The sequence below is a fragment of the Solanum verrucosum genome, unplaced genomic scaffold (assembly GCF_900185275.1).
Source record: "Solanum verrucosum unplaced genomic scaffold, falcon-dt-bn FXZP01000128.1, whole genome shotgun sequence".
Taxonomy (NCBI): Eukaryota; Viridiplantae; Streptophyta; class Magnoliopsida; order Solanales; family Solanaceae; genus Solanum; species Solanum verrucosum.
The window spans coordinates 258235-282800 of record NW_026020327.1 but is presented as its reverse complement, the minus strand read 5'-3'; the positions used below and the strand labels follow the sequence as shown (position 1 = coordinate 282800).

General features: G+C 36.3%; 1 protein-coding gene across 1 annotated transcript; it reads left to right on the top strand.

The window, feature by feature from the left end:
• Positions 1–277: 277 nt before the first annotated feature.
• LOC125835639 (uncharacterized) lies at positions 278–22580 on the top strand. Its single transcript, XM_049514750.1, has 14 exons — positions 278–680; positions 758–792; positions 888–963; positions 1071–1149; positions 3769–3852; positions 3955–4082; positions 4507–4560; positions 9411–9567; positions 10217–10436; positions 15701–15814; positions 16704–16829; positions 16950–17001; positions 21882–22069; positions 22170–22580. Exons 1-13 carry the CDS (start codon positions 375–377, stop codon positions 22032–22034), a joined length of 1584 nt encoding a protein of 527 aa, XP_049370707.1. The 5' UTR covers positions 278–374; the 3' UTR covers positions 22035–22069; positions 22170–22580.
• The last annotated feature ends 1986 nt before the right edge of the window (positions 22581–24566 follow it).

The window sequence follows — 24566 nt, the reverse complement described above, 5'->3', positions numbered from 1 at the left end:
TTTCCCCACTTGGGGGAAAGAAAGAAAAATGGGTTACAGAACGGCATACTGTGAGAATATTCTCCATTCTTCTGAAAAATGGAATCCTAAATTGTATTAGTTCTCCCAATGCTAAAGCCATACCTCAGTTTATCTATTTTCTTATTTTTTCCAGTTTATTGAGGACTTTGGTTCTGAGTTATGACCTACTATGGATCCTTATCTCACCAGTCAGCTTGTATACCTATAATATTTGTCAATTTAACTCATCCTTCGAAGACTTCTGTATGCAGGTGGACTGATTCTTGGTCAGCTCCGGTATCACGTTAATATTTGACCCTTCAAAATTCTGAAACTTGGAGATATTGGATGCATACATTTTATATTTGAAGTTTATGGATGACCTTACTGAACAGCCTCTTCCACCTGGGGTTCTTTCTACGTCATATTCTTCACCACTTGTGCCAACTTTGAATCCTGCTGGACATTTGCCCCAGTCCTTTCAGAGAACTGCTAATTTTCATTACCATGCTGGCAATGGCGATGGAAATCTTTTCCCTGTGGTTGCTTCTGTTCAACCTTGCTCTGAATCTTTTCAGACCTCTGAACATGAGTCTTCTGAGGCTATACTCAATACTTTACAGCCACAAAGTGCTAATGATCTTGAGAGTGCTGCTCAGAATGCTGTTTTGCATGAACAGGTTTGTTGTACCCTTTTGATAGGTGCTTTATTTATTTCTTCATTTATTGATCTAGATTGTTTGTTTGCCTTGCACAGGAAATTTCTGCACAAAAAGTAATTCAAAGTCAAAGGTTTGTTTTATTTGGCTTTTATTTTTAACTTTATTCAAGCTGAAACTAAACAAGAGGAATGAATGCTTTACGACAATTTCACTTCTCAAATCCAGAGAAGCAAGGGATGCAAGTGGACCTAAGGATAATTCGGATATTTTCTCTGGTCGTCATGACCCAAATGCTTTAAAGGTGTTTTGAGTCTCTTGGACTCTTTGTTACCTTTTCTTGTGGTGTCTCTCATGGTAGCACATTTTCTAGTTGGCCTTACTATATCGTCTGCTAACTGCAATTTATAGGAGCATTTACTCCAAATGACGGCAGACCATCGTGTACAAATGTCCTTAAAGCGTGGAAAGTCAACACAACCTGAGCAAGGTAGGTATCTTACTGCAATTTATATGGAACAGTTGATATCCTTTTAATGATGTCACAAATCAAAACATGCAATACATGTAGTCAAAACCTTTTCTTTTTCACTTGTAATATTTTCCCAGGCCATGAAACAACTAAAATGTAATGCCCTTTGAAATGTACATGTTATTGGCAGAAGGAATGCCCTGCATTGAAAAAATTCCTATCTTTTCCCGCACAAACATAGATTTTATATGCTCACTTGCGGCCTATGAAAGCCCAGAAAGTCAACAAGATGAATGTGTTAATGCCTTTTCGCTTTGTCTGGATGATCCTCATTCTTTTGACCTTTTTTAATGTGCTAACTTTGACTGATTTTTGTTGGGAAAGAGCTCATAATGGCAAGAGAGGTACCTTTAAGTTCAACACTTTATGTAACTAACCCTTAAGCTCAATACTATCTGTAACTACTCTTCAACCTTAAGGTATATTGTGACTTTTTGACCTGGAAAGATGAGTTAACTTTATCTGTTGCTCCTTGACCCAACTAGTTCTGTTGAATATTATATCAAACCCATTAATTGAATATTAAGTATTAGCATTAGTATGTTAGAAGTATCAAGACTACAGTTAAAAAATTGTTTCACATTGGACGAATATCATGTGTATTTGTGTTTGACACCTATTAATCGGTGTCTCTTGATAAAATGATGGTTGTGATGGACATGCTTCTGTTTGATTGGCATATAGTTGAATTAGGAACAAGTAGACATCCTAGATCGTAATGTGTGACTTATCACAATGAAAGTTTCTTGCAAATTGGTGGAAAAAAAAATCTAAATCCTACTAGACTGTAAACTTGGTTTTTCTGTGTATACATGTTCAGCACCCAAGGGTGTGGCCTAGTGATCAATGGAGTGGGTGGAGAACTATGAGGTCTCAGATTCATATCCCAGTGGAGGCAAAAACACACTAGGTGATTTCTTCCCATATATTCAAGTCTTGGTGGGCAAAGTTACCCTATACTTGTGCTGGTGGGAAGTAGCAGCCTAGTAGGTATCCTGTGCAATAGTTGAGATGGTGAGAGTTGGTCCTGACACCATTGTGGTAAAGAGTAAAGTTTAAATTGCTGTTTCGATAGTAAGTGTATGCCCATTCCTCCCAGAAACTTCCATCAGGAAGGCATGGATTAGGCGATAATCTAGTAACACTTAAATATCATTGGATTAGGGTCAAAGTTGTAACATCATTTCAGTTTTAGTTTTTTATTTTGTCATATTATTAAATTAAGGACATTCCTAAAAGTTGAAATTGTTGATTGGACTGCTTTACCTTCTAAGTTTGCCTCTTATTTGCGAATCTAATGATATGTTAGGGTTATGTTTTTGGATAACACATGACTTTTAGAACAAGGTCCAATCAGGTTTACTGTTAATATGATGAACATTGAAAAGAAACTTTACATTCTGTCTAACATATTGGAACAAGGATCATGACATAGTTCATGGGATATTAGCTTACAGCGAGCAAGCTAATCTTTGACTAAAGTAAAATCTGGTTGTTATTTGGAGAAAATGTAATTCCACAACAGCTTAACTCATTGGAGGAGGTTTTGAAATTTTTTCTCTAATCATGTCAATGATTGTCTGTTATCATGATCAGTTGATTTGCTATTAATAGTTCTATTTGAGTTCTTTGCAATTCAGACCTAGGGCTCTCTTTAAGATTTAAGTAATAGAGTAATACTCTACTTTATCTTATAAAAAGAAGTAATAGATTGTAGATTTATTAGGATCCTTGTAAGTATATTTTTTCTCTCTCTTCTTTTGTTCCCCTCTGTTTGCAGGCCACTAGCATATCCTTAATGCCGAAGAATACAACATTACCATTTAAAAATAATTAAAAAAAAAAATAGATTGGTGCTGTTATCATAATGATTTACCAGATGTTGTATGAAACATATCTTATTTCTTGTTCGGCAGAATTTGGGACTTGAAAAACTTCATAGTTGACCTTGCTATGTTTATATATGGTGAAACTATATTTCTGTTGAATTGACTCTGAGAAGTAGGGTCAAAGGTAGATATAGATATTTCTCACTCCATCTCTTACCTAAATTGAACAAATATAGAGTTGGCCTAAAATCTGAACAATCTGGAATCTAGATCTAAGTAAGAAAGACTAGAGTACTGTGTCACCAAAATAGACAGGGCTTTTAATTCAGGCATGGCTTTATAAAACACTTTTATTTAATTAGAGCTGCTCAAACATGAGTAATAGCAGAAAATTCAAACTTCTGTTTTTGTTCTTTATACAGTTCTTAGTATAGACACTACTTTTATAAAAAATAGTTCTCATTATAGGCATCAAAAAGCTATTAAAGGACCAATTAATTCTGGAATTTTTGCTCAAATATCACCCATTTTGAGGAAGAATTTCATGTACAGGAGAGACAGGTTTCTTCTTCCCATCTTCACAAAATGTTATGTTATAGAACTGTATTATGAAATTTGAGTAGACATGTTAAACAATTCTAGATGGATAATCCTCTTCAGTTACCCTATCACGAGTTAGTTTAATCTGGCTTCAAATTTTCATGTTATTACAACAGGATGAGAAATGGTTAAATTTCTCCTTTGTCAGGTAATGTGGAAATTGGAAATGGATATGGAGTGCCAGGTGGAGGTGCTTATTACAGTGCCTCAAATACAGATGTCTCGATCTCCAGTAAGACTGGCTTCCTGTTCTATGGGCGATGTGTTTATCATCTTGTTCAAAATTCTATATTAGATTCTTGGAGTTATTTGTTTTTTGCTTTTTCATGTTCAGAGACTAATGGGGGTTCTGAACATAATTCTGTTGGTAAAGATTTGCCTGAATACCTCAAGCAGAAGTTGAAGGCTCGAGGTATTCTGAAAGATGATTCAAAAATAGAGAACCATGGTATATCGATCAATGTAAGCTAGTTATGCATTACGTACTCTCTTCCTAGTCGCTGTTTAAATTTTCACATATTTCAGATGGTTCTGGATTACTAGAATCTTGAATATGAATTCCTTTGTCTTCTGACTTTTGTGATAAACCAGAATTTCTTTCTTTTTTTATTGGTTCTTACTTCTTATGAGATACTTGTTGTCAATTCTTTTTTGTTGAAGTACTTGTTGTCAATTCTTTTTTGTTGAAGTACTTGTTGTCAATTCTTTTTTGTTGAAGTACTTGTTGTCAATTCTTTTTTGTTGAAGTACTTGTTGTCAATTCTTAGTAAACTCTGTTTTCAAGAACTCATTTCTCATCATCCTATTGTTCTCCTCATACTTTTAGTCTCTTGAAAATGAAATGTTCCTGACAACTCTCTTCTGAAATAAAATCTGCACATTTCAGAGCTCAAAGGCACAATTATTAAAGACATCAGATGCCACTTTGCCTGTGGGATGGGTGAGTTATGGCTTAATATACTCGTCTTAAGCTTTCATTTTGAAGGTCTTTATTGGTTGCTTTTTTGTGCCAGAATACCTGAATAGAATTACGGAATATTAGCTTATGATTTTGTTAAAGCTTCAGTATAATATCTCTCTCATTTATTTACTTACTGATATTTTGTCAATTAGAGCATTTGTACTCTTTAGTTCTTTCAATTTCTTGTCTGGTCCATGAAGCAGTGTTTTGGACGGCGAATGCCGACAAGGGTCAAACCGCCAAGGCGCTCGCCCTTTTGAATTGAGGCACCAATTAATACCAAAAGCTTAAAATATTTAATTGCATATATAAATAACCAAAAATTTCAATAGCAATAACATATTAGCAAATATTTCAATTCAAAAACTAATAGTAGATAGTAGATACTAAAAGAAAATTGTATCAGACGCCATTGAAATCGCTATTCATGGACAAATAAATACTACATTAATTAGTGTAAAATTAAATTGAGTTGGGCAGAAATTAAAATAGGACTAGATTTTTTTCTAAAAATAAAATAAAATAGGCAGAGCAGTATGCAGAAATGAAAAACAGAGGAACAGGAAGCTGTGCACACTGCTAACTGCACAGTGACCTGCCAGAAAGAAGAAGAGAAGAAGAAGCAGAAAAAGCTGATTGTGTCTGAAGAGAAGCCGCGAAGCTGAGGAGAAAGAAGAAGAGGAGAGAAGAAGACGTAACTGAAGGCTGAAGCTGAGGAGAAGGCGCGTGCTGAAGAGAAAATTGGAGAAAAGAGTCGTGAGTCACGTCTGGTTTTAAAAACCTAATATTACCTTTTAATAATCAAGTCACGTCTGTTTTTTTTTAAAATAAAAAGGTGACAATGGCGTCACCTCGCCCCGCTGCGTCCCCACTCTTCTTTTCTCGCCATGCCTCGCCAGTAATAGGCGTGAAGACTTTGCCTCGCCTCTCGCCAAAGGCTATCGCCTTTGAGAACACTGATTGAATGACTTTGACAACTGAAAGTATATCGCCTGAAGCGACTCATATTTAACCCATCTCCCTCCCGATACTTCCCACAATTGCCTCTGTTATGAGCTCCATTTTTATTTCTTGAAAACATTAATTCTTCCTCCATTCTATTAACTCCCACCGTGAAGATGAACCTTTTATTCGGGTCATTCAATGCCCTCACGCCCCAATATAGGATCCTAACATTCATAAATAATTTTTCTTTCCCCAAACTCTCCCGCCCTCCATCAACTCACCCCTCTCCCTCTACTTCTAAATCTTTCATACAGCACAATTCTACCTCTTTTTTATTGGGCTTTCATCACTGTCATAACTCCCCCCCCCCGCCCCCCCACACACACTTTCTCAAGCTCATTAGCATCTCTTTCAATGTCATTCAAGAGGCAGGGTTCTGGAAAGATGTCATCATATCTAGACATTGAAGGTTGAATCAATAGTGCACAGAGACCTACTCTCCCTCATGGAGGGGAACTTTGTGGAAGGGTATTATGAAGCTGTGGGATACCTTGGTCAGCATGCTCACTTTGAAGTGGGTAGTGGTTTTTAAAATTTTGGACAAACAAATGGCTTGGCAATACCTTTCTTCAGATTTGTTCAGAGTAACTCAAGATCCCAACTAGGATTTGACATTCAGAAGAAACATGCATGATTGGGAAGCGAGTGATTTGCTAGATAATTTTGCAAGACACTAATATTGTCACGTAAATCCCCAGGTAGCTGACAAGCTTAAATGGGGTTATCACAAAGAGGAATCTATACCGTTAAGGAAGGGTACCATCAATTATGCTCCAGAAACCCCATGATCCTGGAAGCTCATTTGGAGGACCTAAGGTTGTATGTTTTACTTGGACAACTCTATAGGAGGCATGTTGTACTTAAGATAACCTGAAGATGCCATATGTGCAAAAAGGAGGATGAAACCACCTACCACCTCCTTCTTCACTATGAGGTGGCCTTAGAAATATGAAAAATGTTTTTTGTCTCTTTGATCTTAAATGGACCACACCCCTCTTAGTTAAGGATGCTTATGAGAGTTGGAGCCTATGAAGAGCTGACAAAGCCATTAAGAAAATCTGGAGCATGATCCCTTCTTGTATTTTTTAGTGTATCTGGTAAGAAAAGAATAAGAGATGTTTTGATTGGGAGTCAATTTCTTTAGGTATTTTGAAGCTAGGTGTTTTGTCAGTTTGTTTAGTTGGTTCAGTCTGTATCCTGTGGTTTATGCATCACAATTTTAGGACTTTATTAGCACACTAGTTCTGGCTTAGATAGTTTGTACGGTCAGCCAGAGATTTTTTTAAGTTCCAATGCCACATCTTGTAATCTTGCATCTTCTTGCCTTTTATCAATACCACTTACTTCATCAAAAAAAAAAGTGCCAAGACAAAGACTCTATAGGAGGGAGACAAAGAATTATAGGAAACAAATAGATAAAGGGTGGTTGGTGCAAGATCTTACTCCTTTCCTGTAGCAATAGACGTATCTATCTCGCCCCCAAGGCCTAGCTCAAGTGGCAAAAGGTGGAGGATTTGTGGCTTAGGTCGCAGGTTCAATCCCCACACCATGCAAAGCTAAGCCCGGTATTTAAGTGGAGAAGGGTAGAGGGGCGGGCCCATTATCCATCGAGTTTAAAAGACTGTGATTGGTCCAAAGGGCGGGTCACAGACGGATTTCTTGGTTATAAAAAAAATAAATAGACGTATCTATCTCATTAAGAAACGTAGATAACTCACTAGAAGAAGAAGATTTAGCTGCAGCAGACTGCATGGTGGGTTCTTATGCTTCTTCCATTCTATTTCTCCTTGAGTAAGTTATCAAATCAGGCCTATCCAAATGCCCAACAGTCTCCCCCTGAATTCTTTCTCCAATTTTACTTTCAACAATGGAACTAGGAAAAACCATCTCTTCTTTCTTATAATTCTCCCCCTAAAGAGGTGATGATGTAACGCTGAAATAGGGCTCATAACTTGAAGGGTTGCATCCATGCTGACAAAGAATCTCCTAGGAGGGTGATAACATATGTACCTTTTCTGTATTTGAGAATACCCAATAAAACATTTAAGAGCTCTAGGGTCTAGTTTACCAGAGTTTCTAGTATGAATAAAGCAAACACCCGAAGCCTTTTGAGGAACAGTAAAGCAAAAATCCAAAACCTTTTGAGGAACAGTAAAGCAAACACCCAAAACCTTTTGAGGAACAGTCTTCACTTGGCTACTAGCAAAGCAGGCTGTTTTGACTCAGGAGAACCTCATGAAAAGGGGTATCCAACTGAGTCCTAGGTGTTTCCTGTGTGGAGAAGAGGCTGAAACAGTCAATCACCTCTTTCTTCACTGTAGGATCACTAATATTTTGTGGAGCATTTTCATCAATTCGAAGGGCCTACTTTGGGTGATGCCAAGAAATATTGTCCAGGCCCTGAAGATATGGAGTAGCTTTGCCTACATTTCTGGTCATAAAGAAAGATGGAAGATCATCCCCACCTGTATCTGGTGGTCTGTGTGGAAAGAGAGGAACCTCAGATGCTTCCAGAACAAAAGTAACAGCATCCAGAAGATGAAGATGAATTGCTTGGTTTTATTTCATTTTTGGTGTAAACAGGAGTATATGGAAGATCTAGAATCAGTAATGAATGCTTTAGACACCTTGTAATTTTGTTATTTAGGATTGAAGATCTTCCTGATACTCTCCTTTTATTTGTAATTAGTAAACCTGTAACAAGTTGTGGCAGGTTTGATTTTTTGGAATATAATACAAGACTGTTACCTTCTCAAAAAAACAAAAAAAAAAAACACCCAAAACCTTTAGAGGAACAGTAAAGCAAACACCCAAAACCTTTAGAGGAACAGTAAAGTCATTCTCACCCTTTAAAGTTTCCAAGGGACTCTGAAAATTGAGGATTTTAAGTGGCATTCTATTGATGAGGTAGGCAGCTACTAGAATGGCATCCCCCAGTAAGGCTTTGACAGATTCATGGTAAACAAAAGGGATCTTGCTACTTCTAACAAATGCCTATTTTTTCTTTCAGCAGCCCCATTTTGTGCACTAGTATAAAGACAACTAGTTTGATGGATTATCCCAAAAGACTCCAAGTAAGCTTCAAAAGTCTTATCCATGTATTCTGTGCCATCATCAGTTGAAATATCTTATCTTAGTATCGAACTGAGTACAAGTCATCTTATGAAATGATTTAAAATAGGAAAAAACTTCACTTTTGGCATTTAACAGATATATCTTGTCATTCTAGTGCAACAATCAATAAAAGTAACAAATTATCGATTACCGGACAAAGAAAGTGTTTTGAGTAGGACCCCATACATCAGAATGAATAGTCAAAAAAGAAATTGTACTTCTAGTATAAAGTATAAACCATGAACATTTCAAGAAGAAGACTTTTTATATTTCTTGATTCTTAGTTGTGCGGGCTCTTCACTTTTGATGCCGGTGTCGGATTCTCCAAAAATACACTACTTTTGGCGAATCCAACATGCACCCGTTGACATTTTTGAAGAGTCCAAGCAACATAGTCTTGATTAATATATAAACCATGAGAATGATACTTATACAATGAGTCCTAAGACTGAAAGGAAAGACAATATAACAGAATCAATTACATTCAATTCAATCAACACTAGTTATCGTAGTACTTAAATCATGTGTTTGGTATGTTCTAATTATCTATAAGTTGTGCACCTCACTAGTTCACTTCAAAGAAGCACACACTTAACTTCTCGCTTTTCACTTCAATTACCCTATATAGATCTTGTTACTTTTTTGTGCTTTTGCTTTTAAAAACAGTGATGTTTATAGTGTTAATATTTGCCTGTAATTTGAGAATGCAGATCGAATCCAGGGACCCTACAAGTGGTGCTTTATATTATTATAATGGAAGTACTGGGAAAAGCCAGTGGGAAAGACCTATTGAGGCTCCTGCACAAGTTTCTGGGGTGTGTTTGGGACTTCCTGAATATTGGCAGGAGGTTCTTGATGAATCATCTGGTATGCTATGTATCATAACTTTGCTAGCTGTTTACTTGCTTCATGTTATTTGTGGATGGAGAAGATTAAATTAGAACACTCGGAACTTTTAAATCAGAAAGAATTGAGTTTAAATAGATGTTCTTTTTGAACATTCATTTATTTTCTCATTTGTAGGCTGATCCTTTTTAATGTGAATCCTGATGTTGCTATTTCTCAAAAGATTTTGGCTTCCCTTGGATAAAAATAACGGAAGGTGCAGTAATGCTTGGAATGAGCCCATGCTGATTTTCCAAACCCCTAAATCCATAGGTCGTGTTACATTCCTCCTTTATCATAGTGGGGCTTCTCCATTGTTTAATTGCCAACTAGGCATGCATTTACTACAACTGGGATCCCTTATCCCTGTGCATCATAGGTTTGACATGTCTCTTTTTCATTCTCCTTTTGAACTGGTGAGGAGTGTATTTAGTAGTACATTGCGTTCCTTTGCTGCTAGAGGAATGAACAAAGAGGATCTTATCTAAGGTATTAGACTTAGCTGGTCACAGTTTTGATTGTTGTCGGTATCTAATCATCAAAGCAATCCAAGTGCAAATTTAGTTGTTTGAGCTCTTTACATTTTATGTCATATTGAGCCTATGTTTTCTATTATTCAAACTGTTTGCAGGTCAAAAATATTACTATAACTCACAGACTAATGCATCACAATGGGAACATCCTTCTAAACCACAGCAGGTTGCCATTCAGCATCATGATAGAGCAGTCACCAACAATGCAACTAATGTAACTCAGGTTGACCAAGCTTCCACATTCCTGAGATGCATTGAATGTGGTGGATGGGGTGTGGGCCTTGTACAGTCATGGGGTTACTGCAAACATTGCACTCGGTAAGTTGTCATTGCATATATTTCTCCTTTTGACATTTTTGTGTTTATTTGTCTCGTCTTTGTTTTCGTGTAATGCTACTGAATATGAGTACTTTTGCTCGAGTAAGATTCCAATGGAACTTAAACTTATAGTGCAACTTTTAGGGTATTCTTGTTTTTGTCCCTTATTTACTTGTTAATTCACTGCACTGTCTATATGTGCAGTCCAACATCTACCACATGCAGTTGGCTTAGAAGGGTTCTTTGAGTTTAGTATATCCAGGAATGGTGGAGTGGAATGAGACAGTACTCAAGCAATGACGGACACGTGTATTTCTAGCACCCTTCCATATGTATAACTCAGTTCTAGAGTTTACACATGGATTGAAGACTTCTATTTTTGTCTTTTTTTTTTTCTTTTACTATAGAGTTCACCTAATGTAAAGAGAGATCAAACTCATCAGGCTAAAGAATAGGCCTTGAGCTGAGAGAGAAGAGAGAGTTGACTTAATATGCTAAGGACTGGAGCAAAGGTAATGGCTCGAGGGTTGAGTTGCTCGAAAAGCATAGAGCAACGCAGTTGGCAGAGAGAAGACAGTGTTGCAAATGGGCTTACCAAAGTTTGGGCTATGATACCATTTGAAATAGTCTGAGCACTTTTTCAAGGCAGTAAATCAATGGGTGGAGTGGCCCAACATGTTATAAATCCTTTTGAGAACTCTTGCAGATTAAAAGAACAAACCTATTTTCTAAAAGGTTCTTTTCAACTTTAGCAAACGAAATATTCAACTATCAGGAGTTATATGTCTCGGAACAACAACAACAATAACATACCCAGTGAAATCCCATTAAGTGGGGTGTGGGGAGGGTAGAGTATACTCAGACCTTACCACTACCTCATGGAAATAAAGATGTTTCCGAAAGACCCTCAACTCAAGTGTGTCAACCCCAAGTAGAGGAAGAAGAAAACAATGAAAAAAGCATAGTCGTTAATAAGAAAACCAATGCCAAGTTTACAAGAGAGGAATACTAACAAAATGTGATAATCTAAAACACAATAAACTACATATGACAAGAATTACAAGGGTACAACTAGTACTACGGTTATTATAACTCTACCCTAATACGCCACCTCCATTCCTTCCTATCTAGAGGCATGTCCTTGGTGAAGTTGTGCCATGCCCTGCCTAATCACCTCTCTTTAATACTTCTTCAGCTTGCCTCTACCCCTCCGTGTGCCCTCTACAACCAGCCTCTCGAACCTCCTCACTGGGTGTCAATGCACCTCCTTTGCACATGTCCAAATTATATCAATCTCGCTTTCCTCATCTTGTCCGTCAGAGAAGCCACTCCCCACCTTCTCCCGGGTAACCTCATTCTTAATCTTATTGCTCCCAGTATGCCCATACATCCGTCTCAACATCCGCATTTGCGCAACATGCATCTTCTGCATATGCGAGTTCTTGATTGGCTAGCACTCCACCCCATACAACAAAGACGGTCTAACCACAACTCTATATAACTTCCCTTTTAAGTTTAGGTGGTACCTTCTTATCACACAAGTCTCCCGAGGCAAGCCTCCATTTCATCCATGCAGCCCCAATGCGATGTGTGACGTCATCGTCAATGTCTCCTCTAATATGAATTATGGACTTAAGATACTTAAAATTTTCTCTCTTGGGAATAATCTGTGTGGCAAACCTTATTTCCATATCTGCTTCATGCGACGCAATAGTGAATTTGCACTCTAATTTTTTTTTGGTTGACCGTGGTTTTCGGGTTAATGTTCACGTACCTCGACTAATTCCATGGGATACCTATCACCTGCCATCAACAACATGTTCTAGGTAACTCTGTCCACCCAGGCTAGGATGGATGAGAAGAATCACCTAGTGTTTTTTATGTGTCCACTAAGTTTTGAACCTGAGACCTCAGGGTTCTCACCCACTTCATTGACCACTAGGCCACATCCTTAGGTGCAATTTGCACTCTAAATATTCTGTTTTGGTCCTGGTTGACCTGAACCCTTTGGAATCCAGAGTCTGTCTCCAAACCTCCAACCTAGCATTAACTATATCCCATGTCTCATCCATCAGAACTATGTCGTTTGCAAATAATATACACCATGGATCATTTATTCCTTCACAATTCATTAGCAAAATATCTTTGAAACATATCTTTCTCGATTTTGACAAAGTTGGATCATGTCATTCAGTATAAAAGATGCATATGAAAGCTGGATTTCATGAAAAATTGGGAAAGCCATCAAGAAAATCTGAATTATGGTGCCTGCCAGTATAATCAAAAGCAAAAAGCGCAAAAAAGCTCTGAGTCCGTTGGGTCTTTAAGTGCAAATAAAGCGTGAGCTTTAATGAGAAAAGGCGCCAAGGGAGAAAAGAAATACTAATATATATGTTTAGTCCAAGACTAATAATTATAAGCATGAATGACCTGTTGAGTTGCTGGATCAGAAGGGGTTGCAGCAAAAACCAGAAGAAGTGGTGGCGGATGATACCTTCCTGCATTTGGTGGTCAGTGTGGGAAGAAAGAAATGGGAGATGCTTTGAAGACAAAGTTAAGTCCATTCATGATGTAAAATGGAGTTGTCTAGTCACATTATTTTTTGGTGGAAGGAGAACTGTATAGAGGAAATGGATGAATTTGTCGATTTCTTAGGAGCTTTGTAAATCTAGACTCTATTTTCTCTTCTTGTAAAACGTTTTTGAAGGTGACCAGCATCCCTTAATGCTGAGGAAATATATATGAACAAAGAAAGTGAAAAAACTGCTATAACGTGAAATATCAATTGTTTAGTGTCACCTCTTGCAAGGAGAAGTATGTCTTAGAACCTTGAACCTTGATTATGACACTGAAATGCACATTTAGTGAGGCGAAGCTCAATACGTTTTGAGCCTCGCTTCAGAGCTTAAGCACACCATTGACAAGTGACAACAATGGTGCCTGATAGTATATTTTTGTGCGTATGGACATAAAAAATGCACTTTTTTATATGGAATCTCAACTCCAAACCATTCCTTGAAAGCTAGATGTTTACTTAATCTGTTTAGCTGGTCCAGTCTGGCCCTTGTAAAGACTGATCATAGTTTGGACATTGTCAGCTTCCTTGTTTTAGCATAATCTCTTTTGATTTCCTTGTTTTAGCATAATCTCTTTTGTATTTAGGGTGTGTTTTTGTTTGGAGGAAAATGTTTTCAGTTTTTTCAAGCTTTGTTGGTCAATGTTTTGGAAAATATTGTCCCTAGGAAAACAAATTCTTTAATAATGAGGAAAATGACAGTGGAAGTAGGGTAGGGAAAGCAGAGGAGCAGAGTATCATGCACTATGGAGAGAGGTGATAGCGGACACATATGGATTTATGGAAGGGGTGGGGGTGGGGGTGCGGGTGGAGAGTTAGAAACAGTACTGTTCCTTTTGGTGCAAGCTGTGGAGAAATATCTTGAAAGGCCGAAAGGACTTTAGTGATAACATAACTTTCAAGGTAGGGGATGGGAGTAATCTTAGTTTTTGGGGCCATAGGTGGTGCGGGAATCACTTTGAGAGTCACATATCCAAACATTCATAGTATTTCATGCCAAAAAGAGATGACAATCCAACAATTAAGGAGATACAAGAAAGAAATGTTCTTTGGGATCTTGAGTTGGTAGAAATTTCATGATTCGGAGATGGAAGAATTGCAAAACTTGCTTGAGATGCCCACAAACAAACTCTACCATTAGAAAATCAGGATTCTTGTAGGTGGGAGACATGAGTTAGGCAATGGTGGTTGTTTCTCAGTAAAGTCTAATTATGCCTAGATTCTCACAGGAGATGAGATGGGGGCATGATGCAGTTTGGATTTGAAGGGCACTAAGAAAGGAATGTTTCTTCATATGGCTGGCAACTAGAAGAGCAATTTTGACAACCGAGAATCCGAGGAAAAGAAGGTTCACCTATGTTAATTGGTGTTTTTTTGTGCAAAAAATCAGACGAGGATGTGGATCACCTTCTACTTCATTGTCAGATTGCTTCAAGGTTATGGTGGGTGATTCTGAGATGGTTTGAATTCCTGCGGATTATGCTGGGGACGTTAACATGAACTTTGTTTAGTTGGGCTTTTAGAAGATGGAAGGGAAGGCCCAAAGCAGGGGACATTGCTCCATCAGCTCTTATGTGAGTACTGTGGTGAGAAAGAAATAGAAGAACTTTTGAAGGAGTTGAACATGATTTTGTATATTTGATGAATAGCCTTTTATCCCTATTTAATTTTTAGGGTACCCATGAGATTCCCATTTGTACATGAATGGGTGTCCATTTTGGAGAACCTTTTTTTTTTTTGAAACTGGTAAATGTGTATTCCTCAGCATTAAGGACATGCTGGACACCATCAAAAAGTGTTAGATTAAAAAAAACAGCAACTAGAAAACAAGATACTTACAGAGATCTTAATAAATCTACAAACTGATCTATATCCTCTAAACCTACTTCTCTACACCAAAAGTAGAAAGATATTATACAATTCCATTTAACTTTCTGAATGGAATTGGATCTATCTTCATAACACCTCCCATTTCTCTCTCTCCAAACTGTCCACCAGATGCATTGTTGGATGATCCTCCACCACTTCTTTTGACTTTTGCTGCCTCCTCATTTCATCCAGCAACTAAGCAAATCTGCAGTATGCTCCGGCATAGTCCAGCTTGTCTTTGTTATGTTGAGAAATAGAGACCAAAGGTGTGCTGTAAAAGTGCAGTGCAAAAATAGATGACTGTTTGTTTCATTTGTCTCATTGCATAAGAAGCACCTGGAAACTATGATGGCCCCTTTCTTCTTCAAAACTACTTGTATACATGAGTTTTTCCCTTTTATTAAAATGAAATTATTCCTTGATAACACAACAAGTTCCATATGTGGCAATTCAATCCTCCCCACCCCCCGACACACCAAATCGGACTCCAACCCCCATAGCCTCTCAGCTCCACCACCCCCACACTCCTACCCCCTACCTCCACCTCCATAGTATTTCCCTAGATTTTATGTAAACGCTTTTGAAATAAATATTTTCTGCTTACTTACCAAACACTAGAATTGAGTAAGAAAATCACTAATTTTCCAAGAATTCCTAGAATTAGACCACATTTGAGAGGGCATTTTGTAGATCTTAACTGAATAAATTAAAGTATTCCTTGGCTAATAGCTAAGCATTTGAAGTAGTAGTTTGCTCAAATTCAACGATCATAAGTATCTAGGATGCATTTGTCTGAACATTGATAGTGTTCCGAATGCAGAGTTCTCAAGCTTCCTCAAAGCCAGTATGTGTCAGCAAATGTGGAGAGACAACAACAAACTTCTGGGGATGCAGGTGTCACAGAAGACACTGACAAAAAGTTTCAGAGGCAGAGGTATGCTGTCTATTCACAAATCATATCTATATAATTTTAAACAGCTTTGCTGGTACACTTTGGTGTTGTTTAAAGAGAGCCCATGCAATTCTTGGTTCTGTTTGCTGTTATTAAGCCTCTCCTTATCCCTTTTTCTTTCCAACTTGTTTGTTTGAGAGGAACTGATAGGAACTAAACTAGAGGATATTAAAGTTAAGCATCACATCCTGATTCTGCACAGTTGGTGTCTCACTAGTTTCTGACAGTCTTCCTGATATGTGTGCATCCCACTATGAATTCAGCCCTTGATGTTGCCTTAGTCCTTTTTGTCTATGGACTATGATAATGATGCTTTATTTTTGTCATATGGAATCCATGTATGTTAGTTTTGCACTTTAGTAGTGATGCATCATCATGCCAGTTGGTGAATGAACTAAATTCTTTATCCTTCTAAACATTAAATTAATAAATGTTTTTATCTCTACATTCTTCCTTATTACTATTTTGGAACTTATATTGGTGAAATACAGTAATATAGATGTCAGTGGAAGTAATTTTTCTTGAAAAAGTTTCTGCAAACTAGCTGCTCTTGTTTGTCATGCTGAATTCTCATACTTGTTTTATTACCACTATGGGTAAGCAGTTTGTCAGGTAAATGATGAATAACATAGATGATGTCACTAATGGAGCTCAGAGGGATGAGTGAAAAAAAAAGGAATTTTTTTTTTTTTAAAAAGTATTAGTAGTTAACTACTGCTTAGACTCTCTTAAGGGGAAACTGTTCACTGCACCAATGAAACTAATTGAGAATTCTGTTTAACCAAGTTCATGCATATAGATCAAGGAGGCAAAATGAGAGGAGAATCTTTTTAATTTTCAAAAGTCAATTATCTGATCATTCAGACTGCAGGTCTAGTTTCAAACCACCAATGAGTAAAAGCAACAAAAAAGACAAACGGAAACGCACAAATGATGAGGATGATGAATTGGATCCCATGGATCCAAGCTCTTATTCGGATGCTCCTAGGGGTGGTTGGTGCGTATTCCAAGGCTGTTGCCTCTGCTGCTTGTGTCCACTTACATGGTTGTGCATTTTGCAGATTTTAGAAGTTCTGAAGTTATTAACTGATAGTTTCTTTTATTGCCGACTCTGTAGGGTTGTAGGTCTCAAAGGAGTGCAACCACGGGCAGCAGATACCACTGCAACGGTATGTTGACTGCTTTTCAAGTTAATCAATAAGGCTTAACTTGTCTTAACTTCTATATATTATGTTCATTTTTAAGAAAAACATTTTTATTTCATCACAAGAGATGGTGATACACCCTTTTAATACATCAACACTTCTAGATGCTCTCAAAAAGATTGTAATCCTGACTTCCACAGAGAAAGTAAAAGGGAAAAAGAAAGACCTACAAGATTGTAGCCTGCAAACAGAAGAATCCATTACGATACCATATGTACTGGGATACTTCTATCACAACTAATATCCATTAGTCATGTGCCCATGTTTCCGTTCACCATGGCAAGAGATATGTCTTGCACATTGTAAGGAAAAACACATAAAGAATGCTTAATTCAGCTAGTGGTTTAAGCACAAATCCCAATTAAAACATAGATTTAGTAAAGACAGGAGAAAATGAAGAATAGTTTCAGATATATGTGTTGGAAGAAAAATAATTTACTCGAAATATATGAATTTTAACAATCATATCAATTGAGTTGAACAATCATTTCAAATTTATGTTTCAGATTTTAAAAGATGCAGTTTAAGCTTCTCATAATATTTAGTGATTAATTCTTTTATGATGAATTTTTAATTTTTATTTCTACTCACTAGCTTAATCAATTATAACTCATTTTGTCCATAAATATATTACTTCGCCAACAATAGTTATTGTTTAGTTTCTCTTTCTTCAATACGGATGGCTGTTGAGACACATGCTGTAATGGTTTGGTCACATTAAAGGGCTGCCTAAACGGCTGCTCTTAGCTTCATGGCTCAGGTACTCCCCAAGCAAACCTATAAAACCACTACCTACCTCATGCCATTATCATCAATAAAATGACCATATTGACAAAAGTGAGACTAAGTGCATTTTGATACTTGTAAAAAATGTGCATTTCCATACTTCATAATTGTTACAGAGAAAGATGACTAGTATATGGGGACACAAGGTATGCTACCTCTACCTCCGGTCACCCTTTCTTCCTCCATTGACCCCTATGCGGCTATACATTTGCATTAAAATAGTATTATATGTTTGCGTGTTCAAGTCGCTTAGCGCGCCTGGTCGTGGAGGTGGTGGGTGGGGAGAGAGGAAGAGAGAGAAAAAAAGAAGAGAAGATGGTGTGATGGTGACAATGGTGGGAGGAAGGAGGAACAAAGGGTGATTGGTGGTAAGAGGTAGTGGTAGTGGCAGAGAGAGAGGAAGGAGGAACCAAAAATAATTAAAAACTCAAAATTAGGGAGAAGAGTCAAATTTGCCCCCGAACCATGTAAAAGGTTCAAATTTTCCCTCCATTATAAAAAACTAATCCTTATTTGCGGGACACGTGACATCACCATTGCTAAGCTTCTGCAATTTGAAAATAATGGCAAATTTAGCCCATTTTAGTAATGGAGAGGCAAGTTTGACCCCAACTATTAACGAAGGGTAAATCTGTTCCATTTCACATCGTTTAGGGGTAATTTTTGACTTTTTGCCCTTATATTTATTAAAGAATTTAAAGGAAATGATCATAGCATTCTTGGCTTTAGAAAATAGAGGTCAATTAAGAAATAAATATACTTAGAACTAATTAATCTTAAATGAGAAGATTCGTTTTACTTCTTCATATACATTAATAGCATAAATAATGTTTCGTACAATTTTTTGGATCCAACAAGGATATTCTATTTTCTTGTAATCATATGTAACCTGTTATGAAAAATTACTTGTTGTAGGAGATCAATTCAGCATGCTGGTATAAAATTATCCCAAATTATTTTACTTTTCTCATCAATTTAGGAGATCAATCTTAAAGCAAATAATGTTTTATTCACGGGTGGCATAAAGAACAAAAGGAGTTCACACATTCTATTTAAGTTGATGTACTTTGGCATGTATTCATCCTTTTATAGGTTATTCATATGAAGTGATTCTTAATTACCTTCTGTTAGATTTAAATGGTCTGTTTGTAAAACAGTAAAAGATCCTGAGCAAAGTAGAATAGAAGGTCGAATGTACCCTTAGACTTTTTGAATGGTCTAAATTTTACCCTTTAGCTGCTGCTGCTAGTCCATAAGGGAAAGAACAAGCTGCTTTGGTTACGACAGCGGTAGGAACAAGACACTTTTTTAATGGAGGGCAAATTGCTTCATTTCACATTGTCTAGGGGCATTTTGACCCTTTACCCTAGAAAGGAAAAAAGTCATCGCAGCCTTTGTTTTGAAATTATTTTAAGTGATACCTATAGAGACTTGCATTTGAAACTTATAAATTTGAATCCTCTGTCAAATTCAAAATTTTCCACTCAAACTAATTCTTTATAATTCAAATCATGTGTGATGTTGTCAATAATGTGATGGTTAAGGGATTGAGCCATACGAGTAAGAACCTTGAGATCCCAGGGTCGAACAGTGACACCACTCGGTGCAAGTCCATTTGCTCCAACCTTAGTGTGTGGGTCTACCTGCACCTTTGCTTGTGATTATATCAGGTAGCCTGACAGATTAGTCGATGTTGCACAAGTTGGCTGCGAAACTAACGTCATTGAAAAACCTTCTTCAAACGCTACTATAACAGACGTCATACAACAATTTGTTCAAGCATTCCACCTTGAAGTCCCTACGGGTTAAAATTGGTCAAGTGTTTTGGTGATAGGAGTAGATGCTTTACTGAGCTCATTCCACTACTTTCTTGCTCTTCAAATAATAGGCAGGTTTCTTTCATTCCAAGTTGAATTTGGTTTTACCATATTTCTTGTTACATTAGCTGGGATTAGGAGCTTCTCTGAAGCATTCATGTGCCATATCCTTGCCTTTTCTTTAAGCATTTGGAATGCTTGACATACACGAGCATGTCTGTCTAATGTTGCGCACATATTGGGCCAGACAGGTTTTACTCCCTCCGTTACTATTTAGTTGTCACCATTTTAGGTTTCACGCCCCTTAAGAAATTAGGTAAGTTTACCATTGTATCCCTATTTAGTATTCTCTTGAAGTCAAGTTTTCAATAAATGAACATGAATTAATTTATTTTGATTAATTAATTTGAACAATGAACATGAATTAATTACTTAGTTTTCCTGTGGTCAAATACATATTTTCAAGGCTAATAACTCTCAAGGATAAAATAGGAAGAATAGTGTCATTTATGCATAAGTTTTGTGAAATAACAAATATTAAGGAACATTTTTAGTAAGGACAACATAAATAGGAACGGAGAGAGTATATAATATTAAGACTTCAAAACTTTTGATGAGGGATCATATTTTTCTTTGTAATTTCTTTTAGGTGTTTCGTTAGCACTTAATCGATCAAATAGCAAGGAATGCAGAAAAAGTGTTGGTGTTTTTAAAAAATGGGGCAGCACAAAAAGATTAAAAATGTCTCTCAATGGATTGAAATGACTTTCAATAGCTTTCAATAATTTTATTAAGCATTGAGGGGCTTTAAATAGTCAACATAAAACATATAATCTGCATAATTTAAAATTTAAACAACCTAAAATATCTCAACAACATAAACAAACTAACTAAAATTCAAAATTCAAATTAAATAACTTATTTTGCTAAAAGTTACTGCAGTAACTAAAAGCAAACTTCAACACTCCTCCTTTGCTTTAGTTACTGCAATTGAAAAAAATGCTCCTCCTCAATTTTTTATTTTTTGCTTTGGTAGTTGATGCTGGATTTTTTCATTGTTTTAGAACTTGCAAAATTTCTTCTTTTTTCTTTTTCTTCTTTTGATTTTGTTCTTCAAAAACACATGCGATGACATTGTCTTGTGTAGATTTTTTTTTGAAAGTGCTTTAATTTGAACTTTTGTATGATTTGCAGAGAGAGGTTGTAAGGGTTTTTCTTCCATCACAACCTCACATATCACATAGGTTTCAAAATATGATTTTATTCTCAAAGACCAAATTTGATAGTTTTCGTCTGTGAAAATTTGTGGGGCATTCAAAGAGAGACAGTTGCTTGCCATTATTTTGGTTAAAAAATGATTTAGAAAAGTCTGTGCGTTGAAAAAAGCACGGGTTGAAAAGGTTGCCTTGATGGGTTAAAATGGGTAGCCCTGATGGGTTAAAAAGGTAGCCCTTACGGGTTAAAAATGTATGGTAGTTTTTGGAAGATTTCATAGATCCCTTAAGATCAATGAAGCTCTTGATACCACTGCTGGTGTTTTTTAAAAATGGGGCAGCACAAAAAGATTAAAAATGTCTCTCAATGGATTGAATGACTTTCAATAGCTTTCCATAATTTTATCAAGCATTGAGGGGATTTACATAGCCAACATAAAACATATAATCTGCATAATTTAAAATTTAAACAACCTAAAATATCTCAACAACATAAGCAAACTAACTAAAATTCAAAATTCAAATTTATTCAAACTAAATAACTTATTTTGCTAAAAGTTACTGCAGTAACTAGAAGCAAACTTCAACAAAAAGACAATCATAATACAATTTCTCTGGTTTGTCTGTTTGCAATTTCTTGAGAACTTCCTCCATCTGTGTCTAGAAGTGTTGGATAAGGATACATCTTTGATGTGTGGGGAGCATGCTATCAGTTGTCAATTAATAACATTTCATTGTTGAAGTATTTATATCTTTGAGTGCCATTGGCTAAAATCAAAATCACGTGGAAAATTCTGTTCAGAAGTAAAGTTTACTTATTGACATTGCCATTTGCACTAATCTTGATTTGGTTTATCTTTATTGCCATGGTATGGAAAACAGTCTTGGCTCTCTTTATAAGGTTTCATCCTTCTGTTGCAAACATCAGTGGCTTCCTCATATCCAATTTCCTGCTTTATAAATATGCTTTTATTCCTTGTATGCCTTTTAACTTAAAATGATATCTTTCCGGTTCTTCAAATTTCAGGGTCCTCTCTTTCAGCAGCGCCCTTATCCGTCTCCTGGAGCAGTCTTGCGTAAAAATGCTGAAATTGCTTCTCAAAGGAAAAATACTAAATCGAATCTTACCCCTATATCCAAGAGAGGTGATGGTAGTGATGGACTGGGTGACGCTGATTGAAGAATTTAAGCCATTGTGTTATATTTAACTTTAAAGTAAGTTCACCCCCACCCAACCCCAGACAAGTCTTGACATTGTCAGCTTGAATTCGGTTGCTGCATATTTTTAACTGTCAAATCATTCTTCTCATTTCAGGGAGGATTCACAGAAAGGGAACTTCTCCCAGTTGAAGTTGATGCACCACAAGGCACTAGACATTGTCACATTCTAATCGTAGATGCTGCAAAATCGGGGACATCTGAATATTCATCTCGAAGTTCCTGACATACTGCTGAAAGAGTTTCATCCAAAAATGCAATAGGCGTGTAGAACATAAAATTTGCAGTTGAAATGCTAGCGTCTAAACTCCTCCTCCTTCATCTTCTTCAGAAAAGACTTCCAAACTTCATAAACAGGGACTGCTGTAGGAGCCTACGCCAGCCTCTGTATAGAAAGATATTTATTGTAATCCTATATATGTTTGGCATACGGTTTTTGTAACCAGAGAATTGAGTAGTTTTTTTTCTTTTTATTTTTTGAGAAAGAGATGTCATGAAAAGGAAAAAAATTGAATTCTCTACAATAGTAGGAAGTTAAGAACACTTGGATCCTACTGTGTGTTCACTTTCATTTAGCATTTAATTTTGAGGTGAGGGTCTGTCGGAAACAACCTCTCAAGGTAGGGGTTAAGGTCTCCGTAAATACTGTACCTTTCCATATTCTACTTGTGGGATCACATTGAGTATGATATTGTTCATAATGTTTTGTTTATACTAGGCAATTCGTTCTCTAAAAAACATTTTTGGACAACCACATAGTTTGCAAGCATAATATATTCCTATATTTGATGGTTTGTATGTTTTAATTGAATCGCTAACCAGAATGAATATTACGGTAAGAGTTGAAAATATTTAACTATTTGACATCAAAGGTGGTGAAAATAGGACTTCTAGTTTTCAATTAATTTAATTGCACTATAATAACTTGAAAATACGAAGTTCACAAGGCTAGAAAAATATTTGAGATGTAGAATTGAAAATTTATTTTGGCACCAAAATGGAGTGGTTAGATGGCCTTCCAAAGTGGTTTTTACTTGTTGAAAATCAAAATAATATGAGGCTAAAAGTAAGTTACTAAAATTTATGTTAAATATATCATTCTGCATCTTTTAGAAACAACCTTTCTGCATTCACAAGATAGGAGTAAGCTCTGTGTACATTCTACCCTCTCCAGATTTCACATTGTGGAATTATACCGAATAAATTGTTTTTGTTTTTCTCTAGATTGTGTTTTTCAAAAATATTGAACAAACAACCATGACAAAATTAGAAAATATTTTTCATAACAAACGATTGAATAAACCCTTAGACTCTTAATACTCAATATAGTCATCAAAAAATATTCTCGACAATTAAGTTTAAAACATGTATATGCAAGGTCATATTCATAGAAGATTTGGTTGCATCATGCTTTGCTTATTCGAACTGTGTCCCAAAGTCTAATGTTGGTTATAACGTTTTGTCCTCTTGGAATAGTTTTATTTGTTTTTTTTTTTTTTTTTGAGATTTTTCACTTGGTGTCCAGAATTCATATTAGAGTCTCGATTAATATCAAACTGTGCACTGCAGGATTTATTTAGGGGTTGTGCTCCCAATGAAATTTTGTTCATATCCAAGGCTCGAACCCGAAATGCCTAGTTAAAGGTGTGATAATTCCACCACTGCATCGCAACCCATGTTGATTTCTAGTTCATTCTTGCTTGCTCTTATGTAGAGAAGACATAAATCACTTGTTAAGAGTAAATTTGGTCTTCTAAAAACACGAACCGCCACATATTTAGAAGCAATTGATAGCAATGGAGCTAGAATTTTCATAAATTTCCCCTTTTCCCTCTCCACCCTTGCTCATACATAGCATGAGACATGCTATAGCAACAAAGACGATAAGAGATATGAAAAATAATTTTATATTTGTGTTTTTCAAAAAGGTAATACATTATATGACCCGTTTGGTCATGATTTTTTATTATATTTTAAAATTAATACCTTAACTAATAAAATTCTAAATTCTTGTATTTTAAAATTGGAAAACATCTCATAATATAATTTCAACTCATTTTTCATCTTTAAAATCAACAATAAAAAATGGAAAAGTCGAACCAATACTCCAATATCCCCTGGGAAAATTTACGGCACTTGATGACTTGGTTAACACGAACACAACAATCGACGGAGCACATTTTTTCTCTAAAATGGAATATTTGGAAGTTGGTAAAGACACATCCCTTATTTCAGTCAGAATGAGTCTCCGAGACTCCGGGACAAGTTCCTCTTCTTGCTTTTCCAATTCGGAAAGACTTGTCGAAAATCGCCGATTGGATTAGTCTGACCAAGAAAGACATGAGGCTTTTGGGCATTGCTTTGTTGTGGAAATTTTCATCATTGATTCCCACAATTTTCATTATCTTACTAGTACAATTAAATTTGATTTCGTGCCAGAAAATCTAGAGAAAAACACTTTCTAATTAAGACACTGGATATTCAATATCAAATA

Excerpts from the sequence above, each read along its gene's own strand:
- LOC125835639 (XM_049514750.1), top strand. The coding sequence starts at position 375 with ATGGATGACCTTACTGAACAGCCTCTTCCACCTGGGGTTCTTTCTACG. Across the intron at positions 964-1,070 it reads ATGACCCAAATGCTTTAAAG|GAGCATTTACTCCAAATGAC; the intron begins GTGTTTTGAGTC and ends TGCAATTTATAG. Across the intron at positions 16,830-16,949 it reads GATGCTCCTAGGGGTGGTTG|GGTTGTAGGTCTCAAAGGAG; the intron begins GTGCGTATTCCA and ends CCGACTCTGTAG.